General features: G+C 39.8%; 2 protein-coding genes across 2 annotated transcripts in view; one reads left to right on the forward strand and one right to left on the reverse strand.

Annotated features, from left to right (window-relative positions):
* Positions 1-1,274: 1,274 nt before the first annotated feature.
* Positions 1,275-7,324, forward strand: ap2s1 (adaptor related protein complex 2 subunit sigma 1). Its single transcript, XM_039790646.1, has 5 exons — positions 1,275-1,430; positions 2,005-2,154; positions 2,651-2,764; positions 4,245-4,304; positions 5,665-7,324. Exons 1-5 carry the CDS (start codon positions 1,428-1,430, stop codon positions 5,764-5,766), a joined length of 429 nt encoding a protein of 142 aa, XP_039646580.1. The 5' UTR covers positions 1,275-1,427; the 3' UTR covers positions 5,767-7,324.
* A 1,297-nt stretch (positions 7,325-8,621) lies between these two features.
* Positions 8,622-15,680, reverse strand: part of rab4b (RAB4B, member RAS oncogene family) — a 12,312-nt gene continuing 5,253 nt past the window's right edge. Inside the window, exons 3-8 of the mRNA XM_039784227.1 lie at positions 15,462-15,576; positions 15,092-15,154; positions 12,349-12,503; positions 12,075-12,170; positions 11,761-11,940; positions 8,622-11,178 (exon numbers count right to left, since the gene is read on the reverse strand). Coding sequence (XP_039640161.1) covers positions 11,822-11,940; positions 12,075-12,170; positions 12,349-12,503; positions 15,092-15,154; positions 15,462-15,576 — 548 coding nt within the window. The 3' untranslated portion in view covers positions 8,622-11,178; positions 11,761-11,821. The remainder of the gene's footprint in view (positions 11,179-11,760; positions 11,941-12,074; positions 12,171-12,348; positions 12,504-15,091; positions 15,155-15,461; positions 15,577-15,680) is intronic.

Below are 15,680 nucleotides of genomic sequence, written 5' to 3' on the forward strand. Positions count from 1 at the left end.
GCCTACTGCCCTCCGTTTGAATAAGTCCACAAGCTTCTGACCAATCACATTGGTCACTGTGTTCTCAGCAATATTTGCATGACCCCAATCACACAGAGCAAGATTAGCAGGGGTCAAAGTTTCTGTTGAATAATCTGCCGATGTTTTACATCCCTCTCTCCTACCACTGTTTTTTTCAACATGGTCCGGACCCTATCATAAAACTTTTGCTCATTTTAGCTATTAAATTATGACACATAGAAGGTTATTTGTGAGATTTCATTGTTATATAAAGATTACCACATGTGTTGTGCTTTTATTACCCTGGACACCTCAGGATTAACACAGCTGCAAACATTATACGACAAAAAAACAAAACTTTTTTTTTACTCAGTGGTTGGTTTTCCCTTTCATTTTATATGTTTATACATTTTCTTATCAACCTTCTCTGTATTTGCAGCTGAAATATTCCTGGGTCCCAAGGGCAAGCACATTCCTTCACTCACAGTTGTGCAATCCCTGACAATCACAGTTCCCCCATCCCCCTCTGACTCCCTAAACGCCCAGAACGCTAGAGAGGCAAGCTGTCCAAGCTGTCTGGGCAATGTTCTGCAGTGAAGGGCTGCCCAAAACAGACCAGTAAACAAACTGAGTGTGTGACTCTGAATCCTGACTCTGCAGAAAACAACCACAAATGGTTTAACCTCAAGAGGGTGGAAATATACACCGGGATTTCAACGCATTATTCTGTATTGTGTATTAAAGTAATATGGAGGTGTCACAAATGTTGTACGTGCGCGCGCGCACACACACACACACACACACACACACACACACACACACACACACACTGACACACACACACACACACACACACACACACGAAAAATTGCTAAAATACAATTTTTAAAAGACAAAAACATTTGGTAGCCTATGATAAAAATACTCTCGTTTGTTGATTGATGATACTGGACAATAGTAGTTTTTTCAATGTAAATAAAAAGTTGCATTGAAAACGTACGTGATAAGTCTGAGTGATGTTACGTGTCACATTACAATGTTTAAAATGTTTGTCATCCTTACCATTACTTAAAATCGATTGTTTAAATTCGACTCATCCTACACACCAACATTTATCTGCTACAGAAAATCAGTAACGGCCCTTTTGCTTCTCATGTGATGCAAAGTACGATACAACAAGCGGCACCGCGGAGGGAGGCTGGTTCTTGTAGTGCCATATAACCTTCCATTGGCTCTAAATATCGAGACGAAAACTACATTCCCCACCATGCAACGCAACTTGGCGTAGATTTGCACTTCCTCTAGCTCGGGGAAGATAGCGGACAAGCGGTCGAAGAATTTACTGATGTATTTATGTAAAATCGTAGCATAATTGTTCAGGAACGTGCTATTCTGGAGCCTTTTAGGTCCATCTTTAGGAGACGACAATGGTAACTATCTCACAGTTGAACACTGTTCTGTTTTTTTCTCATAATAGTAGCGTGTTACCGCTAGCTTGCTAGCATTTGAGAGTTCGCTTGATAAGCCCTTCACTCATTCAAGAGAAAACGTTAGCTATCTAGCTAGTTCGTTAGCTAACTTACCATAGCAGGCTAAAGCCACAGATCTGAAGTCACGATGTTTTATCACAGAGACTGACTACCACTTAACTAGCTCAAATAGATCGCCTGGCAATCATTTTGATTTTGTCTAAGGTCTTGCACAATCATGTTGTCAAAATGAATGGGTGTGGTTTGAGTTAGCTACTGCTAATTTCCACATTAGTTCAAGCTAAACCTTCCAGTATTTTTCAAGCTACAGTTAAATAACTGTAGAGAAATACTGCTAGACATTCAGATATAGCTACAACTAGATATTAATAACTAACGTTAAATTGTATACGAGTGACAGATAGTCGTGTCTGATCTATGAATTATCTTTCTCAAGTCAAGTGACGTATTTCAGTACACTATTTCTGCTGTAATCCCATTTCTCTCTCTATTTTTTTCTAATTTTATCGCATAGATCCGCTTCATCCTCATCCAAAACCGAGCAGGGAAGACACGACTGGCCAAGTGGTACATGCAGTTTGATGATGATGAGAAACAGAAATTGATTGAGGAAGTGCATGCTGTGGTAACTGTAAGGGATGCCAAGCACACCAACTTTGTGGAGGTATGGGATTAGTCAATATCATATGTATGCATGCATAGATCTTTTTTCGGGGTGGTTCTGTGACATGCCCTAATATGTTTCTTTGTTCAGTTGAACCAGAACTTTTTTTCTCAATCCTATTAAGGAGCGCATTATAATGACTGGAACCACACTGTCTCAAAAAGGAAAAATAACTGGGTGACTCAAGTGCCCCACATTATAAGCATTTTCCACTAGCTACCTTAACAAGTCCATTTTCACAATTTCTGAGGCAATTTAAAAAATAAAAAATAAATCCTTTTAACCAATGGGTGGGATTCTAGAGAAATCCCCTACCAAAAGAAAACAAATCCTGTTGTGCTGATCAGTTTAATTATTGCTTTTGTTCCAAAGTTATTAGAAATACACTGGGTGTGTTTTACCTTAAAGCCTGGAAGCTTAAATCCATGCAAAGCTGCTGTTGTCATAATATGAGAGACAAAATTCTTAAGAGGCTCTATCTGTGTTGTTCTCACAGTTCAGGAACTTCAAGATCATTTACCGACGTTATGCTGGTCTGTACTTCTGTATTTGTGTGGACGTGACCGATAACAACTTGGCATACCTCGAGGGAATCCATAACTTTGTAGAGGTAACTGACACACACAACACATGATTTATGGACTTAGTAAGTGAACTATGATGATTTACTTCTCATGGTCTGATTGTTTTCAGGAATGTCTGTTAATGATTTCATTAAAACATTTCCCCCTCCTCTACTGTCTTGCAGCTCCTTAATATCAAACCTGCGTTCTTGTGGGTAGTACGGTCTGCAGCATATTATCTAAATGGCTGTGATACATAGCACATAAAGTTTCATCTTTAACAGAATATGGATTATCAGATAGTTGCAAAGACAACAAATGAGTCACAGTTTAGCGTGCCAGTCTATTTCAGTACAAATTCATAGAATCAAATTAATTTTACATTATGCCCTGGGTGTGTCATTATTGACTTTGAGCAGTGTTAGATAATGCTAGGTCAAGTGATGCTGGAAATAAGCCTTCAGCAATAAAATAACAAATTGATCACTAATTACAAACTGAGTCTGATAGCAGATGACTGCACAGGCATTGTACAAACACTGAAATGGCTATGGCAATGATTTAGGAGCCAATACTTTTATAATGTGCAAGCATTTTGATCTGATAAAAACTTTGCAGTTTCTTAATGTCTGTGCCAGCTACTCTATGACCTCCTTTGGCACAGTTGACCCCTGACAGTGCTCAAGTTGGCCCATAATGTGCTTCTTCAGCAAAAAACGCAAACTAAATGCATTTCAGTATTTTCTGCTCATTATTACAAATGTTGCTTGACAGCAGATCTACCAATAATTAAATCTTCTGGGTGTTTTTCTAAGTACTACATTTTGCTTAATTAAAACTGGTTTTCAAAAGTCTGTTCATCAGTGTATGGCAATAAACCAAGATTAGTCACAGTATATTTAATTGTGAAAGCTTCATTATTTCAGTTCATAAATTAAACTTTTTCTTCAAACGGTAACCTACTTAAAGTGTTTATTGAGATTAATCAGGGAGTTAACCAGTCAAGCTACTTTCACAAGTATATTCAGGGAGAAAACTATTTTTCATAATGTATTATCTTGTATTAAACATTTACAAAAAACAATTCAATAAAAGTTGGATGGCATGTAACAAAGGTCCTGGCCCATATTCTTACACATTATGTTTCCTTAGTGAACTAAGTCATAAGGCTATATATGTTGAGTGTGGATTCGTAGGAACGCCGGTGCCAAAGAACTATGACAATGTGGTTTTGATGAAAAATGAGAATTCCAGTGCTCCATTTTAAGAGCTGTATGACCTGGAACGTGGGACACATCGATTTAATTAGGCATATTTTAGACGTTGGAGTGAAAACCGGCGTCTTACCATAAAGTGGATGCTGCTGCTACTACAGTGTCACTATATTCCTGCACTAATGCATCACATTAAGACTATTACCATCCATCTTCATGTCCCCTCACAGTCGACTATTTGGTTATCTCCTGGCTGCTATTTGATAGAATTTAAAGGTTTGAATTTTTGTCTCTTCCTCTCTTTACTGTAAAGGTGCTGAATGAGTATTTCCACAACGTGTGTGAATTGGACCTCGTGTTCAACTTCTACAAGGTAAGGACATTGCAAGGTTATTTTTGCTTTGTGATATTTTCAAATAATTGTGTAATCTCCTCAAAGGAGTATGTAGGGCAGGTGAGAAAACTTTCTTTCATTATAATTCCATGGACACACCCTTAGCAGTTATTCAGTAAGATTCTTTTAAATCGTTTTAATGAGGGATGGATACTTTTGATAGACGGAAATGAATCTCAACAAGCACCTCTGAACTCCACAACTGCTGCTAGTGTTCTTACTAATTACTTTGTGTCTTAACATCCTCCCACATGCTTAATGTGTTACACTCAGAAAACGACAAATAAGACCGTGTAAGGGACTTCAATTTCATTTGTACAGAGAGTCTGGCCACTCTCCATTGACAAGTGTTAACTTCCTTGAAGGTGGGTACTCTGAAGTTTAAAACTATTGGATCTGCCCAGAGCCACTGTGGATCTGCCATAACCAATCGCTACCGTTCACCTTAGCCAACTCCTTCACCACTAACTGAGCGAGCTGGAAAATCAAACTGTTCTCGAACTCCGTGGGGAGGAGGGGCCATGACATCATGGCCACCAACACAACTCAGCAAAGATTGTTCTTGCTCGGGCTTTAACTTCTGGATATTCGGCAGCGTTGCCACAACGGACCGAAGGGCTTCGCTCGCATCTTTCTCCGCCGCCATTACGGAACTACAACTCAAACTAGCGCATGACCCCAACGTCATCGTTCTCAGCCACTCCCTCTGTTCGCTGATTGGACCGGTAAAGATTTGGTCGGAGAAAACCCGCTAATATACCGCAAAACCCAGACGATGTACTGAAGGAAAATGAAAATTGGGCTGAAGTATGTAGGAGGGCAGAGCCAGGCTAATGTACTGCTGCTCCTAGGACAAAACGATTTCACAAGCTCAGCCACTCACTTCTCTCAGGTGTGTGACATTCAGCAGTTGTTTTTACATTTTGATGGTACGGATGTGGAGGGGAGTAATGACCAGGGCTTAGATGATGACTTGTCAGTGAATAGAACCGTTTTCCAGGAAACTCAAATCTTTCATGTGTAAGGAAGAAGTCTCTTAGGTTTCCAGTCCAACAACAATTTTTAATTTTTTTTTTTTATATATTTTTTTAATAATAAAATAAATATTTATGATAATTAAAAAAAGATTTTTTTATTTTTTTAATTAATATATTTTTTTCTTTTTTAATATTTTTTTATTATATATTTTTTTTTTTAATTTATTTTTTTATATTTTTTTTTATTTTTTTTTTTTTTTTTTTTTTTTATTAACAACTACATGTGGTTTGTGGTATTTGTAGTCCTATTTTAACCCGGAATCCTTTCCGCCCTCTAATGCACTTTGTCTCCCCTTTTTAAGGTGTACACGGTGGTGGACGAGATGTTCCTGGCGGGAGAGATCAGGGAGACCAGTCAGACCAAGGTCCTTAAGCAGCTGCTCATGCTCCAGTCGCTCGAGTAGAACGCAGACGACCATCCTTCCTACCGGCCCGTTAATCTGCTGCCCTGCCCCCGGTACCTACGCCGACCTACTCCCTGTTCCCGTCACTTCTGGAATTCATTTTCCTGCCTCTACGGAGCAGACTTCACTTCTCACAGAACTTCAGGAGGGGGTGATAGAAGAAGAAAAAAAAAAAACACAATATTGTTTACATATGGATATATAATATGGACGTTCAGTTAACCTGTTTGTCACGGCAGTCTATATGTTGCAATATTCTGTTTGTTGTACTTCTAATGAAGTCTCCTAGTATTAAAAGGCTGTACATTTCAACATGTTAACATGTCATCATGTTAACATTACATATACCGCCTAAGTTACAATGAACTTCATATTCTGTTCACTTTTTCCAAAGCCAGAGGCTGCAGAAATGAGTGATTTCATGAAGTACCCAGTTAGTCTTGGCATTTCTCTCTCTGTGAGGTGTGGAAACACTGCTTTAGATCCACCAGTGTGACAGTGCTCTCTCCTGCCACCCTCCTCCTATCCTCCCTTCATTTAACTTCAACTTTCATTTAATGGCACTACTGTAACTAACAAGCACCATGTATGATGAGTGACTGCCTTAAACAGCTTTGCAGCCATTTCTACAAATCCCTGTAAAGAAAGACCTTGCTAGTGATGGCGGTATTGTCACGCCCTCTGCTCATTTTGTATCTGGATCACAGTACAAGCAAACTACAACTAGAAAGCCCTTTAGAGCAATTGACCCACCACGGAAAGTTCATAATTGAATGGAGTGTACTTAGGATGAGTGGCATTTTGACAGTGTGTTATGGCAACCTGTGCCGTGTCAGACATCCTCATGGCTGGTGATGGTAAACAAGTGTCGGGTTATGTTAGCTCAGGTAGCTGCACTCTGGATGATCATTTCTATTGCATTTCAAACGATCTAGATGATTTGATGAAGTAATTTATATTAAATGGTGCTTGTTGGTCACACTTTAAACACTTAAAACACAAATGCACTCGGACGGGAAAAATAAATACCTGGACGTAGATAGTATATTTAACATAAAGCAGTACTGTGAAGTTTGCTTCGTATGGCGTGTACATACAGTGTATCTTGAGTATGTTGAATATTGTGAAATTAACACATGCATTCCAGAAACAGTGGTTCTCGGTCTGAGGAGTATTTACTTGTGTAAGATCCATAAATTCCTTTGCGTAAAATAAATTGGCTTTTAAATTCCTCCTTCAAGCCTTATGAACTTTGACAAAAAAAAAATCCACTTTTATTAATTTCCATTTGCTGGACTTTAATGTTTATGAAATGACTTGTCATACTCTAATTTTAACCATATCTAGTCACAAAGGTGGTTTCAAATGTTACTGTTGAACTTTGTTTTTTTAAATGATTGGCAATTGTGAAATATGTACTGCTTCCCTTCTTGTTCACCTGTGTGAGTTTGTTGACGGAAGATGTGTTTTTATGTATTACTGTCTCCCAATTCAACAACCCACATTAATATGTCCCATTATATGTAAATAATAAAATAACGTGATACATGAATATCAACCGTTTCTGCTTCTAATGGATTAATCTCTATGAAAAGGGACATTTATTGAAATTAGATTGACATTCTCCCATCAAGACTTATGTCTTAAACAGTGAATTTCCTAAAAAATCCTGGTAATAAATAATTCTCCCTTAACATATTTGTTGGCTCAAGACAAAGAAATGAGATGACCTGTAGGTGCCAATTGTTTTAAATCAGGGGTCTTGTACATGTTTTAAGCCAAGGACCCCTTAACTGAAAGAGAGCCAGAGCAGGGACCACCTACTACATATAATTGTATAAAATTAAGTTGCATAATAACATACCTGCAAACTCAGAAGAGCTGAAAAAGGTAATTTATTTCAGATCTACACGATTCACGTGGATGACATTTTCCAATTAAAAACAGCGATTTTCACCGAAAAGCGACTAGTTTGCAGGTATGTAATAAACTGGGCCTACAATAATGTGTAGGGCGGCCTAAAGCCTTTATACCTTTTTGCATACAATACTAAGCTATTAAAATAGCCTACCAATTGTCATAATTTTATGAATCATGTTTTCATGTTAAACATACATGTTGCACAGTGAACCCTTAGGATTAACTGTATGTGGATGGCCCTTAGTGACTACCTTAACTTTAGGCCAGCAGTGGGGATTTATGTTCGCTAATATGTTGGATTCATGTTAAGACTTTCATTTTTTTTTTAAACTTTCAAAAATTTACAATTTGAAGATCCTTGTCTTAAATAAAAGGAAACTGAGATTTTTCTATCCAATACTTTAGCACCATCTAGTGGTAAAACATCAGTAAACCACAGTAAATGATGCAATTTGGTTATGAGGTCATCCTGACAGCCTATCTAGAATCAATAAATCAGTCAATATATCCACTCCAGCTACATTAAACCACTCTAGCCGCTACTCCATCGACCCAAGAACATAAATCCAGACAATTGGACACAGACGGCATTTACTCTTCATCTTATGAGTCCTTTGATATCCTAACCTCACCCTGACAGCCTCTGAAAGAAATGACTCCACTGAAGAATGAAATATGAGGAAAATGAATCACGTACATGGACTCGATTGTTAAATTTCAGGCTCTGTTAAGTCAGCTGCCTCCTATACACCTGATGTGTTATAAGTTATTGCTCACAGGAGAGTTAAAAAATAAATAAATAATAGTAAGATTTACCTATATTCAGGATTGGATGTACTTTCACTCCCTTGGGCAACAAACTGAGCTCTTTAACAGGAACCTATAGTCACTTTGAGACAACACACAGATATCAACAATAACATCCAGGAGACGGGTGAAAAGGACTAACTGAAAAAACAAGCAGTTTACTGGGAATTGCATATTCATTACAATCAATGAGCAACAGTCACCCTAAATAGACAAAATCTTATTTACAGTATAGGTTACTTGAGATGTACAGTAGTATTTTGGGTTGATTACACAACATTAGTTACTAAGCAACAACTGAGTTGGATTGCGTTCACCACATGATTGAATCTAGACAGGAAGTGAAAAAAATGATGCTCTTATGGCTCTCTCTCTATTTTGATGACTGCTTATGAACTGTACAATGAATACAGATGAATGCAAGCTGACTCTGGGTCAACAGCATTCAACCATTTAAAGGACTTGATGAGTGAATATAAATGACAACTTGTGAATATGAGTGATCGGAGTCGCTGCTGATGGACTCCTACAGCTCAGGAAGTGAACATGTCATTTCATCATCACTACCTCCACGTCAGCAGCGGCCAATAAACAAACAGAACCTCAGGCAGCAGCAGTTCTCACTGCTACAGCAGCCTTGTCCCGCGTCAGCATAAACAAGGAAATCAAATGAAGAATCTCAGTTGTTAGTTAGTAAGAAATGATAACATCTACAATTAAAATCTTTATTACAGTATACCGTTCAAGTAAAATAAAATGTACAATTCTATAGTTGCTGCAGCATATATAAACATAACAAAACATCAAAATTCAAAAGTAAAAGTGCACTTGCAGAAGTAGACAAACTATCACACAATGCCAATATTTTATGAAAACTAATAAAAACCTTTGACCACCTGTCTCTTGATATCCTTTAATATCTCATGTTTGCACACCAGCTTTTTTTCCCGTTCAGTGTGCTGGCTCACCTAAAAAAACGCATATGGTTTGTATGGGAGGACATATGCTAACACCGGAGGAGAAGATACGGTTTGTTTTGATCTCCTCTTGGCTGGGTCAGTATGATCTGCTCTCAGTGGTTCAGACAGAAAAAGTGCCTTTGACTCAACAGTGGGGCGGGATGTTTTTAACTTATTAACTCAACTTCATTCTCCTGCCGCCAAGACCACAAGAGGAAACCACGTTTTAGTGGAAATTCCCTGATCCTCTCTGGGGCAACACAGGGTCTGTTCTAAGGAGAAAACATCTGGGTCGGCTCGGCAAACTCAAAGACATTTTATAGCAGAGTAGAGCTGCTTGATAAGGAGACGTGAAAACTACCTCAAAAAAAAAAAAGAAAAAAAAAAAAAAGGTTAAAAACAGCATCCTGACTTTTATCAAGGCGCACTTACAACCTTGCTTGATTAAACAGTGTCAAGCCTCTATGAGATAACTGAGTGGGCAGCACGAAAGTTTCCCCAAACATGGCACTGAGGCAAACCAACTGTGGCTTCCTGTGACGTCCCTTACGCAGAATGCGCAATGTGAATTAAAAGGAGGTCAAAAACAAATGGAGAAAAAAAGCCCAGCAGGAGGAGTCAAAAGGCAGTGTTAGTTTTGCAAAGATTGATGACCCTTTCTTAACTTTCCACTGCGAAAGGACCAGAGACACTGGGACTTTACCATAGGCTAAGTCTCATGATGCAGACTTTGGGAACTTTGGAGTAAAATAAAGAGCAAAATCTCTCTTTTTTTGTGTGCTTTAAACTTGACCCACAGGCTCATCTATGTGGAGTGATGGGGCCGTTCCCTTCGACTGTTTAGGGACATGATGACGAGGAATAATATACTGTAGCTCCACAATATCAAGTATATTACTAAGGCCAACACTCTATGTCATAATAGTGCATTTGAATGTGAACCAAAAATTTTAATTACTCAACGTAACACACACCTCAGAGTGGGTAAAACAACTGGGCTCTACATTTGGGCATGTATGACTTTAAAAAAATCTTAACTACACTTAAACTCACTCATCAGCTGCTTCCATTTGGATATGGAAGAATTATCTGTATCTGGTTTTATATATATGTATGAACTCTAAACCAAAATCTGTGCATGTTGACTTCATTTATATTATAAAGAGGATACATTTGGACTGTTTATCAATTAGTCACTATCAATGAATTTAAAGCACAGTTAACTCAAATTATGGATAGTAAAAAGCCTGCCTTTATGAATATGAAAACTTAAAAGCGCTGACCGAACTAATCATGAAATTCCTTTCCTGATAGGTTGAACAATCATTATGCACAAAATAGCTTACCAATAGTAATAATTTACAAACAATGATGTGCAAACATAGAAAGCATATAGGTGTTATTTAAATCAAAATGAAAAGCTCAGAGATAAAACAACAATAGGGCAGCCCATACACACAACCCTTGACTCGTCCCTGTCTGGTAAGTCACTGAGAAACCATTTTTTTGTTTAAAAAGATTCCTCTTCTTTATGATCCCAGCGTGTTAACTCGGAGGGGTGTCCCTGCCCAGACACAGGGGCAAAGCTGACCCCCCTCAGGTTAGAAGTACAGAGTCTTACCAGAGGTCAGGGGTCAGGGGTTGCAGTGATCTCTATGACCACTCATCCTGGTGATCCAAGGTGTGTGAGACTGCAGAGAGAAGGGTCCCACACACCAAAAAACACCTGGAGCCGGAGGAGAGAAAGTAGACGGGAAGGTGATCACTGACATGCTCTTATCTTACTGATGCAAGTTTCTTTTCTTTTTTTTTTTTTTTTTTTTTTTTTTTTTTTTTTTTTATAAAGAGAGAGGATCATCTACAAACTACAACACCGAAAAGAGATACAAAAATAATTTCAAAAATAGGCATATGCTTATTTTATTTTATTTTTATGTTGTATCTCTTTTCGGTGTTGTAGTTTGTAGACGGTCCCTAAGTCTTGCCGTCTCAACACCAGAACTCAACAGAGCTGAATTAGCCCAACTTTTATGCATTTTCTTTCACATCTACTGCAGTCAGATTCACTGTGTTCACTCAGAAGGAATCACTTCACATGGGTAGGCACTTGTAATGACATTTTGAACATGTTAAGAGGCTAAAAGCCTGTTTAAAACTTGCCCTGTTTCAGTCTCCTGGGTGCAAACTGTAGCAGGAGGATAAAACGGTGTAGGCAACACCGATAGTTTTCATTTTTCTCGCTACTGACAGCAATCCAAATTTACAAACAACAGGGCTACTTGTGGAAAGTTGATGACATGCCACTGACCTGTAGAGGGCGTCCTGTCTGTGTGGGCCCGTGGGCTGAGGCGAGGGCGGGGCCCCGATCCCTAGCAATTACACTGCTGCTTGTTCTGTGTGGTGGTGGTGCCTCTCGGCTGCCGCAGCTGCCTCAATGAAGCATCTCCATACTGGATGCCTGAACCCATCCTCTCTGGGTCCAACTCGCCTTTGAAATGAACCGTAATGAGAAATGTCAGCGATGCAGACCTACCGGTATACGTAGTAAGACTAAAGGCAGATCCACAGGGCTTCACGCACTCAAGCACAGAGATCACAAGACGTGATAAATGAGCAGCGTACCTGAATCTATCTTGTTGAGGATGATGCGAGCACACTTCAGGAAACCCTCCTCGACATTCTCCCCTGTCAGAGCACTGGTCTCCAGGAAGATCAGCTCTACATAGGTGAAACAAACAAAAAAAAGAAGCACACATTAAAAGGTGGAGGAAAAAAGGAAAGTGTGAAAAAGACAGAAAGGGAAACAAAAGACAGGATAGGGTGGCACAAATTATGGAAAGTAAGCGTACAGATGAATACAGACAAAAAGGATAATAAAAGTGAGATCATCAGTTACCATTCTCCTGAGCAAAGCGTGACGCTTCCAGGAAGGTCACCTCTCGGTCTGCTTCAAGGTCTTTCTTGTTGCCACACAGGATAATAACAATGTTGGGGCTCGCCAGAGTCCGTGCATCTGTCAGCCAGTTGGTTAGGGCGTTGTATGTCTCCCGACTGTAAGACAGGACAGGACAGATGGACACATATGGTGCGTTCTTTTTGTCTTGTAATCGCGACTAGTAGCTTGAGTGTGACGTCACATCAGTGTCGAAAAACGAATAACTGCGGGTAAGCTACTGCTCTGCTTTCTGCTCAAGACTCGGCCATTGTTGTCATATAGCAACCGGGCGTCTCTAGTCAATTTCAGCTGCACAAGCTACAAAATAACTAATTAGGCGGTATTTAACTCATAATAAGACTGTAGAGACATGCCTATAGGTAGCAATATACAGTGCTATGTGTACGACTTCTTCATTTGGTTACAACAAAGACAAAAGTGCTTAAAATTGTAGAAAACCACAATGTTTACTACGTGTGATGCACGACGTTGCCATCTTTGAAAGTGAACTCGGGGTCCTCTGAGTTCAGACGACTTGACGAGTCGTATATACGACCTCGGGGGCGTTCTTTTTGCAACTTCCGGTTCGTAACTCCGGAAAACGACTCGTAGATCGACTTCGGTGGACAAAAAGAACGCACCAATAGTGTGGCACAATTTTTTTTGTTAGGTGTAAAAGATTGCCCTGTAACACGTTAAACTCAAATGATTTTCAGTGTCTGCATCACCTCAAGGGTCCAAGAAACACACACATTTTGTATATGTGGTCCTTTAAAGTACTCTTAAAAACCTTTTGAGGTTTTTTAACATTAATATGCATTAGCCCAGCCAGAAATGACAACAGGTGTAAACCGAGCCCTGGGTATCCTGCTCTGCCTTTGAGAAAATGAAAAGCTCAAATCTACCTCCCCTTTCTCTGCTTTGCCTCCCCAGAGAATTTAGCCCACCCATGAGAGAGAGAGAGACACATCATGGCTTGCAAACAAGCAAAGTGGCAGTTGGTCAAGGCCACACCCCCACCCTCCATCTTGCCCCCCCCCCTCTCCTCCTCAATAGCTACAGACACACAAATGGGACACACTAAGGAAAGCTCATTGTGGGACTGGCTCTAGTGGCTGTAATTCTGCATCAAGGCTGAATTTCGGGAAAGAGACTTCAGATACAGTATTAGGGGACCACTAAGGTCTATATAAAAGCATCATGTCATGGGACCCCTAACTTTGTGTTGCAAATAATGCATTCCCAATTCAATTTCATTTCAATTTTGAATTTACTTCTATTCTAAAATATGCATGTATAACTTTCCTTGCTCAAACAGTAGCCTCTTTATAGAAATGCCTTTATATATGAAAACTTACTAGCTGCAGGTTATTTCCATTCAAGGACAACATACTTTCTACCAGCTGCCCAGATCATAAGTAGCAGTATCTCAGATATATCACAAGGACCATGTCTTCGAAGGGTTACTGTATGCAAAAATATGAAGTGAAGGATCGTTCAGTGTTATAGGGTGCCAACACCTTTTTTTATCAAATAAAAATGTGTCTAACTTGCCAAACCAATCAAAATGTTAAATGTCTGGGTGGACTTTATTCTGTCTTTGTGCTACCCTTTCCCCTCGTACTATTCAGGGCAAGTTACCAAGTAACTAGTTAGTCAAAAATTATAGTGTGAAACTAGTTTGTTTCCCTGCTCAGCTCACTAGATTGATTACGTAGAGCGGTCTGTTGGGCAGCGAAGATAGGCCAGTGGGGTGAGCAGAAGGGTGTGGGTCAGCGGAATGATTTCACAAACAGCCAAAGACTGACGTCACTCCTCATCCACATGCAGCTGCAATCTGATTCACATGCTCTCGCTTTCTTTTGTGTCCCATCTTCCTGCTAACCTTTTCACCTGTGAGAAGTGATAAATGTCTCCATCGCCCACTCACTCCCTTGTTTTTCATCTCCTCCTCCTCCTCATGCAACCCCATCCCCCCCTGCAGTTTTTTCACCCTCCACTTTCCCTGTTACCCCCCCCTCAGGTGACACTTTCTGTGATGGACTTCTGCTTTCCCGACTGCTGCTGCCTGCCAGAGTGTATGCCTGTATATTAGAGCTCCTGCCACTCTGCGCTCCATCTCTCCCTCCACAAAAGCACATACATTCTTACTAACACAAACTTTATTACATTCCTGTCTCTCTGCATTACTGTCCACACTCCACCTTGATTTCACAACCCCTCTATGGGTGGGTTCTGGTATTCATATTTCACTGCGTGGGTCCCAGTACATACATAGTCATCTAATTGACTAATTGCACAATTTCTGGAGGTGGTATAAACACACTATAGTGTTTTTTGTTTTTGTTTTTACACCTCTCAGATGGAAAACAATAAAAAAGGTGCTCATACAAATAAAGCGAGTACTAGTTTCATGGGTCGGTTAATTTAAATTTCAAGTCCAGCCAGATCCAACTGCAACGGATCAAAATGTCATTGCTGTGAATGTCTAACCACGATGTGTTTTCTGGGTAGTTTTTAACTGATAATTTTGGGAGACATTTGGGGGACATTTCCTGCACTGGCAGGTAAATGAAAGTAATGTGCTTGTGTCTATATCCCAAAATATGGAGAACATTACTTGTAAATGTTCATTCTGTTAGACAAATTTGCAGCATAATTCATTTGTGGAAAGTTAGGACAGTAAGTGCAGGGATTGTTTTACCTGGTAATATCATAGACGAGAAGCGCGCCAGCTGCTCCTCTGTAGTAGCTGCGTGTAACAGAACTGTGGAGAGAACGCAGGAAAAAAAAAATGTATGTATTCACAGTATCAATATCAAGCTGGTGAAAGTTGGCTGGGGAAGGTTAATAAGAAACTGCCTCTTGCTTTAAACTATTATTTTTAGTCAAACACTTTTTTATTAGTCCACTGGAGCTGCCAGAGACTGTGACATCTCCACATTAGATCTGTGGGCAACCGTTTGAAACTGGATGTTGCCCAAAGACAGCATGCCTGCTCAGTAATTCATGTTAACCTTGTATTTCTAAAAATGTTTGCCAAACCCAGAGCAGGAAATATTGTAGACCGTTACCGAAATCGCTCCTGCCCAGCAGTGTCCCAGATCTGCAGTTTGACCGTCTTTCCACCAACATTGACCACTCTGGAACCAAACTCCACGCCGATGGTGTGGTTGGAGTCCTGTTTAACTGCAACAGGAAGGCAAAGAGAAGAGGTAGAGTGAAAAAGGGGTGAGAACATGAGGTAATAGCACAGCAGAACAACTAACCCATGGCAGTGTTCTGCCATTAGG

This window comes from Perca fluviatilis, chromosome 2 (genome assembly GCF_010015445.1).
Source record: "Perca fluviatilis chromosome 2, GENO_Pfluv_1.0, whole genome shotgun sequence".
Lineage (NCBI taxonomy): Eukaryota > Metazoa > Chordata > Actinopteri > Perciformes > Percidae > Perca > Perca fluviatilis.